This window comes from Capsicum annuum, chromosome 4 (assembly GCF_002878395.1).
Source record: "Capsicum annuum cultivar UCD-10X-F1 chromosome 4, UCD10Xv1.1, whole genome shotgun sequence".
In the NCBI taxonomy this organism is placed as follows: domain Eukaryota; kingdom Viridiplantae; phylum Streptophyta; class Magnoliopsida; order Solanales; family Solanaceae; genus Capsicum; species Capsicum annuum.
In genome coordinates, this window is record NC_061114.1 from 158,387,683 (window position 1) to 158,405,538 (window position 17,856).

Below are 17,856 nucleotides of genomic sequence, written 5' to 3' on the forward strand. Positions count from 1 at the left end.
ATGTAGATCATCGAAAACAGACACTCGAGCGATGAGTTACGACCATTCCGATCGAACTACGACCATTCTGATCGAACTGTGAACAGTAAAACGTGCAGAAAATTAAAAATTACTGCAGCTAGGAGAATTTCAGGGTCAACTTCAAACAACCATAAATCCTTGTACATAATGATCTGGGTGAGCTACTATATATCAACGGAAATCTCTAAGAGTCCTCTTTCTAATGAAATTGGTTTCATCCAATTTGGTTGTCGGAGTAAAACATTATGGTCGATCTACTTCAGCCTATCAAAACAATCCACCAAAGGACAGATTTGACATTATTTATTTTTTTAAGGGCAATTTGGTCATTTCACACACACCCTCTTGGACGAAAATTTGTTCATTTAATCCATAATTGAACCTTCAAAATTCATTTTCTCCATGAAACATTTGGGATAATGAAACCCTAGCCAAATTTCAACTTCAAATATCTTTCAATTTCACCGTAGAAATCCAAAATTAATCCGATAAACGGACTCCTCATTTCAAGACCTTCGAGGAGCACCCATTATTTGTCCGAATAGAATTTCGTAATCAAGAAGTCAATTTCAAGGTATGTGGGGTTTTGAACAAGAGCAATCTTCCATTCTTGTGCCCAAAGCTTTAATTTTATTATGGTTTTACATAATTTTGCAAGTGAGATTATGTCTAAATAATTCGATTAAGAGATTATGATGGTTGAATGAATAAACTTTGATTTATATGATTATCTCAATGTTTTCATGATATGATTTAATAATTATCATTGCGAATTACACACTTTTACCACGAGGTGATATTTTGAATGATTTTGGGACGTATGTTGAGATGGTATTTTGGAATAATATTTTGAGATATGTGTCAAGCTTTATGCTTTCCAATGACGATTTGAATTATTGAATATATATTTGAGACATGAGATATCTTGATATCTATAATTATAAATTTCATATTTTTATTTTGAATGATTTCGAGATGTATGTTGAAATGGTATTTTGGAATGATTTTGAGATTTATGATAAGCTTAAAGTTTCTTTATGAAGAAATTAAATCATTGAGCATATTGAGATGTAACGTTTGAGATGTTACCATGAGTCTTGATATTTTTTCAAAAATATTGATGTTGTCATGACTTGATAAATTATTACATTTTGACATTTAAAAAGCTTGAGTTCTATTATTGAAATTTCATGATATTCGAAAATGGGTATACACTCCAATTACTTTATGAAGGATTTATAAGACTTTGAATTTATTTTTTTTCAATATGGATATACATGATTAGTTCATTACTCTACTTCTTAAATTGAGAATTTATGCTATGAATTGCATACTACTACAATGAATTGATATTTCTAAAGGCTTTCGAGATAAAAGTCGTGATTTGAGTTGTACTACGGGATATGTATTGTTATTATGAATTGAAGGTCTCAAGTGCTTTTCAAAATCTGTTGTCATGATTAAATTGTCAAATTGAAAGAATAATCATTTGAGTACATTGACCTTGAACTCGCAGAGTCGAGATGATTTTGACTATGAGAAAGATTGATTTTGATATAGATGTTGATATGAATTTTGGTATTTTTTTTTCGGATGATTTTGATGAGTTGAATTGTTGAAAATATTACGTATTGAGTCTTCATATCCTTGTCCAAATGTCGAGTCGGTTATGGTTCAATGCATTGATACCTTGTTGATGTTGAAAAAGATTGAAATGTTTTAAGTCGAAGTTGGGGTTAGGAATCCACAAATTGTTGATGAATTATAAATTGAGCTATTTGTTTTGGTCTCTATGATAGACCCTTGTAATGATAATGGTGGATTTCCTAACGCGTTCTGAGCTTGTTGGGGAGTAGTACTTAGCACCGAAAGGAAAATTTGGTATTTTTCCAAACATATGTGCCACCGTAGGGTTGTTTGATGATGATATTATTGACCAGAGAGCCCGATTGTGATTATTACAGTTTTAAGGTCATACTCCCTGGCAAAGAGTATGACGCTCCCGCCAACGGGGGTTTCAAATGTTGGTATTCCACATAGCTCACGTGGGGTTGTCGGTTATAGAAAACTCCCCTGTCCATAAAAGTCATGTTTCTTGAATTACCGAGTCACTCCGAGATTTGAGTCAAAGAGCTGAGATATTATGATGAATTATGATTACCTATGATGAATTTTAACGATACAATAATTTATGATGATTTATCATAATTTATAATGTTTGATGATTTACATGGATTATGAGATTTTACCATTTGAACTATTTATTATGAAAGTATGAAGAGTATGATTTGATATAACTCAAGCCAAGTGAGTCATCATTGCCTGTATGCATGTTTTCATGAAATTGATGATGTTATTTAAAGTGTTGCATGCACCCCCACATACTCAGTACATTCTCTTTGTGCTGACCCCCATCTACTATTCTATTCAGTTGCAGTATCTGGTCAGCAGGTAAAGGAGTCCTTATAGTTCAAGGTCTTGTATTGGTTGTTTCAGTTCAGAGACATTGTATCTTCTTCTGTCGGCCATATTAAGTGGGATGGTTGGGAGTCATGACCCGATTATGTACAGGCAATACTAGTAGAGGCTTCATAGACAGCAGTAGTGGTTGATGTATTCAGTCTCCTTCTTGTATATGTATATGTGTTAGTAGAATTGTCATCATGTAATTCCAATATTGTATTGAACAGATTCTGTATTGAGATATTTTTAGCTTCATTCTCTCAGAATTATGTTTTAAATCAGCTGCTTTTGAGTTATACCTATGAAAGGGCTAGCTTGGGGTCACTTGTGACCCTAAGCACCGTGTGGTGTCTCGGGACTCGATTTTCGGGGCATTACAATTACTGTTGACAATGATCATGCTACTTTTAGATTATTAGTTAAAAATGATTTGGCTCCTTATAAGAAAACTCGTAGATACATGCATATTGGATTAATACAAGTTGTATTTAAATCACTTACTTTAAGAGGTTTACCTAAAATATTTATAGCGACTTTAAAAAATGGTAGAAATTAAAATTGAAAAAAATCTCTTGTAGGGACTGTTCAAACAAGCTTAGCTTATAGCCTTCTATATTTTAATGGTTATCCTAATTTAAAAATATCTTTGAAAGATGAGAATTCTCTAGATGTTTTAGTATTAAGTATTAAATTACATGATTATAATTACATGTCAGGACTGAAGTTGTATGTGTATGTTATAGGTTTATTGTAAACCTTTAAATCTTATGTGTAAAATTATGGATTTTAAAAATGAGACTATTTTAATAGAAACTAATTTTGGTAGGTCAAAATTTATTACAAGAAAACCTATTAAATTGGATGAAATTGATTTTCCCAAAGAATGGATTTTTTAGTAGGCTGCCTCTCTTCAAAGGCCACTAATGGTACTATTAAAATTAAATTTTTTAATTCCACACCTCTAATAAATAAAGCCGATAGCATTAGTGTTTCATCTAGATTAACTAGGTCAGCCTCTTCTTATATTTCTCAAATTCATTATATCGTTAATTCTTCGTCAAGAGCCTCTACTTCTTAAATTAGAGAAAATACTAGAGTGAATAATGTTAGACTAGATAGAGATAATATAGCTAATGTTATTTCAAATGTGGGCCTAACCAAATTTGAAATAAATTTTTTCGCAGGTTTGAAATGAATCAAAATAAAATTAATTTCAGTTCGAGATCACCGACAAAAAAAAGAATCCCAAACGGTTGTTTAAACCTAGACGAAAACTTTTTAGAAATTGATTTTCTCAAAACTTTAATAAAGAAGAAAAGAATTTTTTTCAGGAAGAATTTTATAAAGATCATTCTGCTCATAATAAAATTATTGCTTTTGTTCCATGATTTATGGACAAATATGTTAATAGTTATATCTCCATGTTAAAAAAAGATTATAAATTAAGTAATGATGAAATCACCAAATTAGATTTTCCTCCTCAACAATCTTTTCAATTGAAAAGGATGAAAAAATAGTTTATTTTACTGCATTTGTTAAATTACTTGAAAATGAAATCGCTATTATTACTGCTCAATATGTTAATACTATGATTAAAAAATAAAATTATGCTAATCTTTATATGAGTATATTGGGCGAACAGATTGTTTCTATACATGAAAGAATTGATAAGATATTTTTTGAATTAATGAAAATAGATCATGGTGATAATAAAAAGAAAAATCAAGTCTCCATTGCTACTACTATTATCCAACCTCCCTCTCATATTAAAGACTTTAAATTAAATAAAGATTTGAAAGATTTAGAGAAATTATTTTTAAAAAAATTAATGAATTATATAATAAGCCATAATAGTTTTGAAGATAATCATGAGGTTCCTAGTGAGAATCGTAAGATCTCAGAAAAATATGCTAGAAAACTAGTCCAAAAAATGTACTACTATCCTAGACTTACTCCCCAAGATGTATCATTGAAAGAACAAAAAATAATAGTCTCTAATAGTTATAATGGAAAAGAAATCTATGAATAGAACATAGATGGTTTCACCGAAAGACAGTTCTACAGTAGTACATTAAATGTTGATGTATAGTACAGTTTGTAAAGTTCACAAGAACAGTGATAAAACTATTGCAAAAATGATTACTGGAGGATTTACTGGTCAGTTAGAAGATTGGTGGGATAATTATTTAACCTTAGATCAGTATTTCAGGATATCATTTTATGTGTTATCATTTCTTTTTTTGTTCGTCCCAAAAAGAATGTCATCTTTACTTATTTACTAATTATTTAAAGACACAGTTTCACTTTTATCCTTATTTGTCGCACTTGTAAGGCCCCACTTAATTAAAAATAATAATAATAATATATTATTTTAATAAAGTACAATTTGATAAAAAATATCAAGTCTTTACTTAGTTTTTGAACTCCGTGTCCAGTCAACTATAACACATAAAATGGAATGGAGGGAGTAGCTTTTTAGCTTAAGTGATTAAAAATTTAAATAAATGCTTATAAATTACGCAAATAAATGTTTGGACATAAGTGTTGAAACTGAAAAAAAATATTGATGTATTTGATAAACAAGTGATGTTAAGCACTTTTTATTGTAAAATGACTTAAATATCCTTAAAAATTTTAACACCATAAATAAGGTGAATTATTAATTTTTAATTTTAAAATAAAATGTTTAAGCAAACCTCCGATGTAATGATGAATTCAGTAAAATAAAGGAGAAAGATGGAAGAAATTGGAGGGAAGAGATGAAAAGAAGCGCCAAAGAGAAAAAGAAAGAAAAATCATATATTTAAGGCTATAAGTTTAGAGTACTGTTGGAATCGGAGGAAAATATAAGAGATAAAAAGATAAATATTTTGGTCAAATCTAAAATAATTTTAATTTAAAAAGTAAAAAATTGGGGTAACCAGTTTCTCACTTTTTGCTTTTCTTAATCAGTTTTTAGCTCTTGTTTTAAGCATTTTTTAATTTACTAAATACCTAAAATAGCCAAAGAAAAGATTAAAAGTTAATTTTACTAAATTTTAATCCAATTCAAACGGATTCCATGTAGAATGCTTGCTGGAATCCCTTTTTCTTCAGTCAAACGGTAGGGTTAAAATTTCCTAACTGCAAATTACAAATAAGCAACAATCTCGTGGCCTCACCAGCTTAAAAGTTGGATAACCAAAACCCATACTAAATGCATGCCAATTCTGTAATTTAGGTTATTGTGCAAGTGGCAAAGGGAGGAATTTCAAATAATGGAATTACACACAAAATAAAAAAACAATTCGTGTATTAAAGTTTTAGTGCGGAGTTCGTGGAAGGTCGGACTACAAGAGTCTATTGCAGTCTTATCTTACATTTTGCCGGAGGCTGATTCCACGCTTGAACTTGTGAGCTCCTAATCAACAACAACTTTATCAATGCAATTGCACAAAAATGTAAGAAAAATGAATTCAACATTTATACCTACACAAAACGTTTATTTTGTTAGTACAGTACAATTTTTAGAGCAAAAATATGATCGAACTCCTCTTCGTTCTTGTGTGCAAACAAATTGGACCCGTTGAATCATAATTTCGCAAGAACAACAAGGACCAACTGTCTCCTCTTGATAGATTAATTAAGGGTGTGTTTCATAGTACCTTTCATAAACATTTTCTTGAAAAACATGTCAGCTTCTGACCTATTTTCTAGGGTTCGATATGTAAGTGAAAAATATTATCCTAGATACATTTATATATAATCTAGTAAAATATTATCTCTTTGGTTTCTTCTACATTTTAACCAACCATAGGAAAATTGAAAAAACATTTTCCTCCATACCAAACACACTAATAAATTAATATAACTAGTAAAAAAATATAACCAAAAAAGTTGTGAACATAATCCCTGTATTGTTGTCTTTGTTGGTAGTAGCAAGGTGTGACTACTGTTGCAACTTTGCAGTACCCACATGTCTCGCATGACCAGATATAGAGAAATTGGCAACATCCATGATCAATTTATTTGTGTTTAAAAAGTCCAAACTTTATTGAATACATGAGTCTCCCATAAACTCAGAAAATATCTAGTATAAAATATTACTAGCTAGGAAGCCAAGCAATTACAACTTAGAGTTGAAATCTTCATTTTAAATGCTAAAGAATAATCCATGTGGTAGCTTTTTCCTGCCCTTGAAAAGCTATTCTAAAAGATGATCAACAACAGAATATCTTGGGTTTGGATGATGCTTCTCTTCCTTTGTTTCGCGTTCTATAACCTTTCAGCTTTTCAAGCTAGGCCTATTTCCAGTCATCATCCAAATGCAGTCGTCGTAGGAAGTGTTTACTGTGATGTTTGTCACAAGCAGGATCTGTCAAAGGCCAGTCACTTCATTTCAGGTTCATCATCCTTGTTAGCTTTTTGAAGTTATGGGTGTTTGGTATGATAAAAGTTGTTTTCCATTACTTATTTCTTAAAAAAATTTAGGTGTATTAGAGTCTCACATCACTGGGGGAATGAATTGATGGTCTGCTTGTACGAACTTGGGAAATCATTCCCTCACGAGCTAGCTTTTGGAGTTGAGTTAGACCCATATGTCATATCTTTTACGCTATGAGAGCCAAGTTCATCCCTGTTTAGGATCCCGGTCCACGCTTCAGTTTTGGCCCAAGTGTGAAGGGGGTGTTAGAGTGGGTTTAAATCCAACATTGATTGGAGAATGGAGTGGTGATCTGTTTATCTGTACTTGGTAATCCTTCCCCTTTGAGTTAGCTTTTAAGATTAAATCAAGCCTTGGGTATCATATTTTTACTTAAATGTTTCCAATCATTTAAGCGTTGCTAAATTAGTGAAAGGAAGTTAAAAGTAGAGATAACTGTGAATGAAAAATGACTTCTTTTTTATATGGGAAAAGGAAAATAGAGAATTGTAAGGAAAATAACTTATTTTTATGCATATTTCATCTTTTAGGAGCTATTGCGGCAGTAGAATGTGCCAATTCAGGCAAAAGAAAAAGATTTTATCAAGAAGTGACGACCAATATGCGTGGAGAATTCAGTATACACCTTCCTTTCTTGGTGGACAAACATGTCAAGCATATTATGGGATGTTCGGCCAGGCTAATCAGCAGCAGTAAGCCACATTGCGCTGTGGCATCGACAGAAGCTTCTTCTTCTTCTTTCCGACTCCAGTCGAGGAAAAAGGGAACACATATTTTCTCTGCTGGATTCTTCACTTACAAACCTGTCTACCAACCAAAGCTCTGCAACCAAAAGCCAAGCATCCATAGTACCAACAAGAAAGAAGCATATCCTGACAAGTCTTTAACTTCAACTCCTAATGATCCCATATTTTATCCATCAATGTCAAGTTTTATTACCATTAATCAAGGCTTTCTTCCACCTCTTCCAGGACTGCCTCCTTTGCCGCAGCTCCCTCCTCTGCCACCTATTATAGTACTTCCACCGATTTTTCATTCACCTCCAACATCTCCACCTTCAATATTTCCACCAACTTTTCATTTACCTCCAATGGCTCCGCCTTCAATATCACCTCCAATTCTCTCACCACCTATATTTGGTTCCACTCCACCATATGTACCAGGTTTAACCCCATTACGACCAACTTCACCATTTCATCTCCCTCCATTCCCATTCCGACCTATGCGTGGCTTCCCTGGAGTTCCTCACAGTTCTGCTTCATCCCCGAATAAGAACTCCCCTTAGTCCGAATGCAACAATACAAAAACCTGCAAAATTCTAGTAGTTATACATCGAACATTATATGGGAATAGCTCTCCAATAAATTTAGTCCCTTGGATTCAAGATAGAAGGAAAAAAAAGAGGGAAGATATATTGAGGACTTGGTGATAAAGAAATACAGGACTCACCTACTTATGATTAACTAATGGGGAACTGTACTCATACTACCACTTAACATGATTCTGACCAAGACCTTTTTCTTGTTTATTGATTAGGAAGCATAGGGGAAGTGACATTGGGGATCAAAGTTACTGTGATTATTTATAAAGTTCCAATAAAAGCTCATTATTAATAAGTGACTGTAGTAACAGCTCCTTGTTTCTAATTCTTTTGTTACTAATAAATATAAAGATACATTCTGCAATCGATTTCTGTTGTATAGCATATTTTTCTACCAAATGTCTTCAACTGTCACCGCGGCCAAAAATAAATTGAGGGGTTGTAATATGGCAACAAAGCAAGAGGCAAAAACATACCAGCCAAGACTGATGTATTCCAATTCCTTGCAATCACTCTATTCTCATTTGCTTCATGAAATGCTCGTTTACCATCAGTTCATGACGTAGAATTCATCTAATTTCTCATTTGAATACCATGCACTAACATGACCATACTCATATGCATTCATTGCACAAATGCAGTATTCAGCTGCCAAACGCCATCCATTATCAGTAATTACTTGCATCATTAGTCTTCTTGGCAACCAGCAGTCCAGAGAAGCAAACCAAATTGACTGCATGAGAAAAAAATAGTGAAATATAGCTTTGAAGGTAAATTGGGATATATATAAATTGAAAACTTTTCCTTGTAGTTATGCCACTAATGATAATGGTGAAGCGAGATTTTTTGTTAAACTGGTCCAGTATATAAAGAAGTAAATACATAAAAAATCACCATGTGCTATCATCATCGCAAGATCAGCCATCACATTATTGCCACGCCAAAATTTGTTTTAAAAAAAAGTACTCCACTAATTTATTTATTATACTATAAAAGAAAAAAGAACACAGCCCTCAACTCCCCTCCCCCGTCAAAAAACAACAAAATCTTTCTACTTCAAGCCCTACCACCTTCTTTCAAAACACCCCCCCCCCCCCCCCCCCCCTATTTTTTTCGACCCCACCGCTCCCCTTTCTTCTTCTGCAAAACCTTTTCTTTCTCTACTTCTCCAAATTCCCGCACCCTCTTTCTCCTTCTACAATCAAAACGCTTTAAAATTTTAATTAACACAATCTAAAACTCTTTTTTTAAAAAAAAAAAATTAATAGATAGATTCATTGATTGAATGCAATTACGGGCAAAACAAACAAGAAACGTCGTTGGAATTGAAGAAACACAGTTACAGTAATCCTAGTAAGAAATTGTGTGAACATTTTTGAAGCAAAGCGGGTATTAGAAAATTAAGCTTTTAGAGATTGTAAAAACTGAAAAAAATTATTCTACTTGTGACAAATTGAATTGAATATTAGAAGAAAAGGAATGGTTATTTCTCTTCTATAATGAAGTTGTAAAAAAGGGTGTTAAAATTCACTACTTCATCATACATATTTCTTTTTATTCCTGAAGAAATTAATAAAGTGTGTAGATGAGGATTAGGGGTTAGAAGAGGGAGAAAAGGATGGAAAGATTGAAGAGAAAAAAAGATGAATTAAATTCACTACTTATTCATATATATTTTTTTTCATTCATGAAGAAATTAATTAAGTAAGCAGACAGAAAGATTGAAGAAAGAAAAAGGATTAATTTGCAGAAGGGTTAGAAGAAGAAAGGGGATGGGGCAGGGGATTTTTTTTTAAAAAAAAAAATTATATATAATAAATAATTTAGTGGAATTATTTTTATATTTTAGAAAAAATATTCGCCTGTAATTTTTTTTAAGGTGTGTTTGGTATGATGGAAAATGTTTTTCTATTTTTATTTGTTTGGTTGTAGTAAAATATTAGGAAAATATTTTCCAAGATAACTCATTTTGTTCTATTTAAGGAAAAATGACTTCTCTCATGGATCAAGAGAAGTCATTTTTCGAAAAATGACAAATGTGACTTATGTCCCTACTCCGCTCTTCTTTTCCACCCCAACAACACTCATATTCACATGACTTAAAAAATTTATATTACTAGAAAATATTTTTCACTGTACTTTGTTTTAAGTTTTCACTGCTTGAAATAAAAAATAGTGAAGTCCGAATTTTTTCCTTTTCCAATGTTCGTTGAATGCATTGTTATTTTCATATGCATAGAGAAAGATTCACCTATGTTACAAGGTTGAATAAGCTTATCGTTCCGTTATATTTTTATTGCTTATAGTATCTTGAGATTGTCTTGACAAACTGTTGAAAAGTGTCTCTCATTTTTGCTAATTAATACTTTCTTAAATTTAGTGATTGTAATATTTTAGTATTCGATATTAATATTATTTGTTATAATTAAATTAGTTCTTACAAATTATTGAGTTGCTAAAAACACTGATATACTAGTTAACAGTTAGTAGTATTTTCTAAAATATATTTTTTCATTCACCAATCCACTAGAAAATATTTTTCTAAAAAATATTTTATACTCACCAACCTAACACCATAAAATATTTTTCGAAAAATATTTTTCACTCACTAACCAAATATGAGAAAATAAGTAGAAAATCAACTTATTTTCCAGGAAAACATTTTCCAAGAAAATATTTTTCATTTACCAAACACACTCTTAATGTCATGTCAGTAAGAATGATATTTATGTTATAAAATTATGTATCAAAGTAACAAAGTATAAAGAAATAATAATAATGAGTGTGCAAAATCCTCTAACTTGTTTCATTGATTATGACTATATATTTAGCCAAAGACAATATGAAAATTTATCCAAAAATGAAAGAGGTGTATTGTGACTAGGTTTTTTCATTTATCTAAGGTATGCCACATGTCCTTCATATTGGACACATGACATCCAACTTTACAACACTTCCCCTTGAATGTTCATGTAAAAAAAAATTTTACTAAATACTCATTTGAGTATTGCCTCATTAAAAATCTTATCAGGAAAATCTAGTGGAATAAAACTTTGATTAAGGAAAAAAGAGTACAACGCGTATTCTTACTCTCCCTGATGAAGACCCTGATTCAATTGATTCAATTTTCGCATTCCAATCTTGTGCACCATCTTCTCAATAGTTTAAGTTGGTAAAGATTTGATAATTAAATCTGTTGGATTGTTACTGAAACGGATCTATTGTACATCAATATCACCATTCTTCTGGAGATCTTATGTGAAGAATAACTTTGGCGAAATATGCTTCGTTCTATCTCCCTTTATAAAGCCTCGTTTTAATTGAGTTATGCATGTTGTATTGTCTTCAAATATAACTGTGGAAACCTTGATATCGAGCTTTAGGCCACATCTTTCTTTGATGGAATATGTCACTGATCTCAGCCATATGCATTCTCTACTTGTCTCATGAATAGTTATTATCTCAGCATGATTTGAAGAAGTAGCAACAATAGACTACTTTATAGATCGTCACAATATCGCAATACCTCCGTATGCAAACACATAGTCTATTTGAGATCGAGCTTTACGTGGGTCAAATAAATAACTTGCAGCTGCATGAATAACATGATCTAAACTATCCTTGTTAGTATAAAATAGAGTCATATCAATAGGCCTTTTTAGATATCACAATATATGCTTACCTTCGTTTCAATGTCTACATGAAAGAGAAGAATTTTACCTAGCTAGTAAATTAACAGAATGGGCTATATGAAGCCTTGTGCTATTAGCAAAATACATAAGTGTATCAATAGCATTGAGATATAATACTTCAGGATCAAAAATCTGTTCACCCTCTTTTGAAGGTCGGAATGAATCTTTACTCACTTCAAGTGATCGAGCAATCATTAGATTATTTAATGAATGTGCTTTGGCCGTCTAAAATTATTTCAAGACATACTCAGTATAGGCAGATTGGTGGATGAAGATCCCGTCTGCTAAATGTTCAAACTGCAGACCAAGATAAAACTTTGTCTTTCCAAGATCTTTCATTTCAAATGCTTTCTTTAGATATTCAATTGTCTTTTGGACCTCTTCTAGAGTTCTAATGATATTTATGTCATCCACATAAACAGCGAGTATAAAAAAAACTCTAATGTCGTTTTCTTAATGAAAATATAAAGACAAATGACATCATTTATGTAACCTTCATTTATCAAGTACTCACTAAGGCGATTATACCGTATATACCCTGATTGTTTTAGATCGTATAACAATCTTTGTAATCTAATTGAAAATAATTTTGAGACTTTGAACTCTATGCTTCAGCAATCTTTAATTCTTCTGGAATTCTCATCTAAATTTCATTATCAAGTGAACCATTCAATATTAAATACATGACATCTTTTAGTGTCAGGACTGTAGCCACAATAAAGCTTATGCTTACCAAGAAGCATATTCCACTTGATAATTATTTATACGTCAGCATGCTTAAATAAATATAAAATTCAGATCTTCATAATATTATATAATATTGTGTGCTATTGTACTAAAGATATCGTCGATGAGATATCATTTGTATCGGCTCACATTACGACATAGCTTATTGAGATCTCATCACTTTATTATTTTCAGGTACCTGATAATCTTCTTGAAGTTTCACGAAGCGTTATATCGTCTCTCTTTAAGAGCATATAGCCTCTTTGTTATGATCATTTGCTCCATTTTTCTTTCAAGAATTACTTTATTTGGAACTGATTGATCTACCATGGTTCATGCATGCTATAGACTCTGTCTTTCAAAGCATATAATAGGAGCATCTGCAGCTAATTATAAAATCAATTGTGGGTCAACAAAGGCTTCTAGCATTTGACTAGAATTATCTTTTAAATGAGGATCGTACTAATGATAATTCTTAACATATTTCTTAGCTGCTTATTATCTCCCCCTTATGTTAGGTAAACTAACATATACTTCAATCTATTTTGGAGAATCCATCTTTGTGAATCAAAGTATATCTATTAGTTACATAGCGCACATCCGAAAACTATTAGATGGAAAATATATGGTTCCTGACTCTGTACCAATTGAGAGGGAAGAATTGATCATAATTTATTGTTCTAATGCATACAAGTGCTATTGCATGCAATATATATTTCAGACCGATAATTTTTATCTTTGTTCTCATAAGCAATGACCTAGCTATTTATATGAGAAATTCAATGCTAAACCAACTTGAATATAACCTGCATTATCAAGATTAATTGTCTTGACTGCATTATTTGAAAATTATGCTCTTGACTCAATTTAAATGAGAAGGCAACTTTATGAATGTCAAACTGCAGGCTGACAATAAACGTACATGTAATTATTTTATGGATGCATCAAATCAAATTACGGGTGAATGGGCCCTTATTCACCTTTTACGTTTTTCATATTTTAGAGAATTCAGTCCCAACATTAGTTGGTTCAATTAACTTATCATGAGAACAAGTAATAGCTCTTGAAGAATCTTCTAGTTCTTTATTCTATGTATAAAACTCAATACGCTCATCTTCGGGATAACAAAATCATTCACGCAACAAAAAATATTTAAACTAGTAAACTCTAAATTTATCATGACATGAGTTATTTACTAGAGTAAAAAGGCCTACTACTTCGAGAGTAGTTTGCAAGATTTTACTATTGCATAATCTTACTACTTCGGGAGTAAATATCAGATTTACTACTTCGGGAGTAAATATCAAATTTACTACTCTAGAAGTAAATTTCAAGGTTCTATTATTTCAGGAATAGGTTTAAGATAAATTGCAAACTTACTACTTCAGGAGTAAATTTCAGAATAATTCATTCTACTCTTTCTGAATGTAGTTTTCACAGTAAAGTACAAATTTATATACCTTACTAAATATCACATTGACCTCAGGGAATGGATCTATAATTTTAACATTTATCAAAAATTCTCATTCCTTGAGAATGAATTAACAATTTATCAAAAGTTTTCATTCTTCAAGAATGAAATATAATTATTACAACATGTCTTAATTATATCAAACTATGATACCTTAGGACTTCTGTCAATATTTTGCTACTTCAAAAGCAACTCGAGGTATACATATAGCTGTAGAATTTTTTCTATCATATCTTTAATTTCAGATTTACTACTTCAGGAATAAATTTTTGAATTTTTACTTCAGGAGTATTCATATATTCTTCAAGATAAAAATATAAACAAAGTACATAATGTATTACACAAACTTTATTTATTTACAAGATTAGTGAGATACTATTAACAGAAATGTAAACTAATACAACTTAACAGGAAAGTAAAATAATCAAACTATTTCTTATTCATCATCTACAGGATGATTAACATATCCTTCGGGAATTGTAAAGAAATCCAAGGCATCTAAATTCGTGGTCTGAATATTATATTTAGAGATAAAATTTTCCTCAACGTCATTATCTATTTTCTTAAGGGACGCCTGATAGAGCTTCACCAGATGCTTTGGCGTACGACAAATACGCGACCAGCGCCCCTTTCCACCACATTGATAACATTCATTTTCAATGTTCATCCTTGAAACTATTTTAGGAGCTTCATCCTTTCTTTTACACTGCTGGTGTTGAGGGTTATTATTTAATGTAAGACGATCACCCTGATTAAAATATTTACCATGATCATGATCACGATCATGACTGGGGCCAGGGTTTTTTTCACGCCTGGTTTGATGAAAATGTGCAGCATTCACTTCAGGGAATGGATCAGTACCAGGAAGTTGACTTTAACAATTTCTTATTAAAAGCTCATTATGTTGTTCAACAACAAGAAGATCAGCAATCAATTCAAAATACTTTTTGAATCCCATTTCTTGATACTGCTGCTGCAGGAGCATACTCAAGGCGGAAAAAGTAGAGAATGTTTTCTCTAACATGTCGTGATCGGTTATATTTTCTCCGCATAAATTCAACTGTGATTTAATTCTAAACATCGTAGAATTATAATCAGTTATATTTTTAAAGTCCTATAACCTCAAATGAGTCCACTCATAATATGCCTGTGGAAGGATGACCAACTTCAGATGGTCGTATCTTTCTTTTAAATTATTCCACAATATAAATGGATCCTTAATTGTGTGGTATTCCATTTTCAGACCTTCGTCAAGATGATGACGGAGAAATATCATGGCCTTAGCCCTGTCTTGATTTAATGCCTGATTTTTATTTTTGATGGTGTCTGCCAGACCCATTGCATCTAAATGTATTTCGGTATCCAGTGCCCAGGACATGTAAGTTTTGCCTGATATATCTAGAACAATAAATTCGTGTTTGGATATATTTGACATTATTTAAGAAAAATAAATGTTTATCTTTATTACCTGTATTTACCCAAAATGGTAGAGACTCGTGTTGATAACCTGTTATAAAATTATGTATCAAAGTAACAAAGTATAAAGAAATAATAATAAAGAGTGTGCAAAATCCTCTAACTTGTTTCATTGATTATGGCTATATATATAGCCCAAGACTATATGGAAATTTATTCAAAAATGGAAGAGGTGTAGTGTGACTAGGTTTTTTCATTTATCTAAGGTATATCACATGTCCTTCATATTGGACACATGGCATCTAATTTTACAATAATTTATTAATTTTAAAAGAAAGTAATAATAATTACTCATAAAATTAAAGTGTTAAAGTAAGTTATGAATTTGATATCTCAAAAATATATTTTAACTTTAGATATACATTATAATTTTCACCGACTCTTGCACCCACGTGGCTCCACTCCTGTATACCACCCATATTATACGTTAATTTAGTTATGATTTGATTTCTCAAAAATATATTTTAACTTTATATATGCATTATAATTTTCACTGACTCTTGCACCTATGTGTGGCTCTACTCCTGTATACCACTCATATTGTACTCCTTTCGTTTAAAAAGAATGAACTATTTTCTTTTTTAGTCTATTTCAAAAAGAATGATCTTTTTCTTTTTTTTTGGCAATATTTTTAATTTAAATTTCCTCATGACATGTTTAAGATCACAAGATCAAAGGACATTTTGGTACATTTAACATAATTTTAATTTAGGACCACAAGATTCAAAAGTCTTCTTTATTTTCTTAAACTCTGTGTCAAGTCAAACTAGAACATTCTTTTTGAAACGGAGAGAGTACCTTAATTAAACCTATAACTGGGTTGGGCTGGCCCATTCCAGTCCGTTTAGCCCAACACGTGTAGGTGGCCTGACCCGATTCGACCCGACCCAGTAGGCCTCTGGGTTACTGGGATGCCGATCCCGGGCTAGATCTTCTACATTGACAGGCCCTATGGATCGTCCCAGTTCCAAAATCGAACCAGGCCCACCGGTTACTCAAACCGGTCAGATAACATAAAGTAGCATACTTAAGTATTAAATTACAAAAAATAGCAATACTTTTATCAAATTACATTTTGTAGCATATGTATTTGTATTTTTGTAGCAATAGTTTGCAAAAATACAAAATACATATCATCATAAGGGTAGTAAAAATCATATGTATTTGTATTTTTATAGCAACAGTTTGCAAAAATACAAAATATAACTTGCTATATTATGTAATTATAAAACTATTGCTATAAAACTCATAATTAAGGGGATAAGTATGCTATTTCTGAATTTTGCCCAATGGGATTTGGCCGTTGGTGGGCTAGTTTAACCATTGAGGCCCAACGCATTATAGCCATTTAGAGTCTACCACGGCCAATTGCCACTTTTTGGCATTTTTATTAAAAAAAAAAGTTTTTCTTAATTCAAAAAATTTCCTATAAATACCCTACATTTTCAAATTATTTTTCACGCATTCTCAATCTCTCTCAAATATTCCAATTATCTCCTAAAGTGCTCAATTTTTTTTTTTATTTTGCGATTACAAATTCAAGTGGAAGGTTTCTAAAGTCGCAACTTTAGGATACTTTTAAAATTTGGTATTGTCGTTGCATCTTCTACTTTTAATTTTTAATTAGTGTATTAGTTATTGAATATTTATTTTTATTATTTTTGTGTATTTTGAATATTTTTAAGTTTAATTTATAATATGGATAAATTAAGAAACTTCGGTAAAAGTGTCAAAAAATTTTATCCTAAAAGTGATAGTGGTAGTAAAAATGAATTGGTGGCGATTCCGGTAGAGGTAGTTCAAGTGCTAGATATACCTGTGTGCCTCTGGTACCATTTAGTCAACCCTTTGAAGAATAAATAGGTGTAGGTGCTCACGATATGAATTAGTTAGAAGCTTAGAAAAATTATGGTATAGAAGAAGAGAATGAAGTAGACGCAGTTAATTTAGATGAGGATGATGAAAATATTGGTGAGACTCCCGAAGTCAGAAATGCTAATGTTAGATCCGAATTGGTAAATCTTTCTTCCTGTCCTCCCGCCCGTGCCCCTGCAAGATCTCGTAGAAAAACTAGTATTGCATGGAAAAATTTTTAAAAATAAAAAAAGAAACTAAGGTGCAATGCAATATTTGTGAAATTATATATGAGCATAAAATCGAAGGTAATAAAGAGGGTATGGGTTCGTTGATGAGATATTTAAGAGATAGACACGCAAGAGAGTTAAGTATTGCACAAGGTGGTGAGGCTATTGGTGAGCCAGCA

General features: G+C 31.6%; 1 protein-coding gene and 1 long non-coding RNA gene across 2 annotated transcripts; one reads left to right on the top strand and one right to left on the bottom strand.

The window, feature by feature from the left end:
• The first annotated feature begins 6,510 nt into the window (after nt 1–6,510).
• LOC107852323 (pollen-specific leucine-rich repeat extensin-like protein 4) lies at nt 6,511–8,592 on the top strand. Its single transcript, XM_016697388.2, has 2 exons — nt 6,511–6,866; nt 7,438–8,592. The coding sequence occupies exons 1-2, from the start codon at nt 6,680–6,682 to the stop codon at nt 8,190–8,192; spliced, it is 942 nt and encodes a 313-aa protein (XP_016552874.1). The 5' UTR covers nt 6,511–6,679; the 3' UTR covers nt 8,193–8,592.
• LOC107852324 lies at nt 7,401–10,007 on the bottom strand. Its single transcript, XR_001669400.2, has 3 exons — nt 9,123–10,007; nt 8,705–8,961; nt 7,401–8,215 (listed from the first exon to the last, which is right to left on the bottom strand). It is a non-coding gene; the product is annotated as an uncharacterized LOC107852324 (long non-coding RNA).
• Between the last annotated feature and the right edge of the window lie 7,849 nt (nt 10,008–17,856).

Bases quoted from the DNA above. Each gene is read 5' to 3' on its own strand.
- LOC107852323 (XM_016697388.2), top strand. From the start codon at position 6,680: ATGATCAACAACAGAATATCTTGGGTTTGGATGATGCTTCTCTTCCTT. The intron at 6,867-7,437 runs GTTCATCATCCT...TTCATCTTTTAG, and splicing joins GGCCAGTCACTTCATTTCAG to GAGCTATTGCGGCAGTAGAA.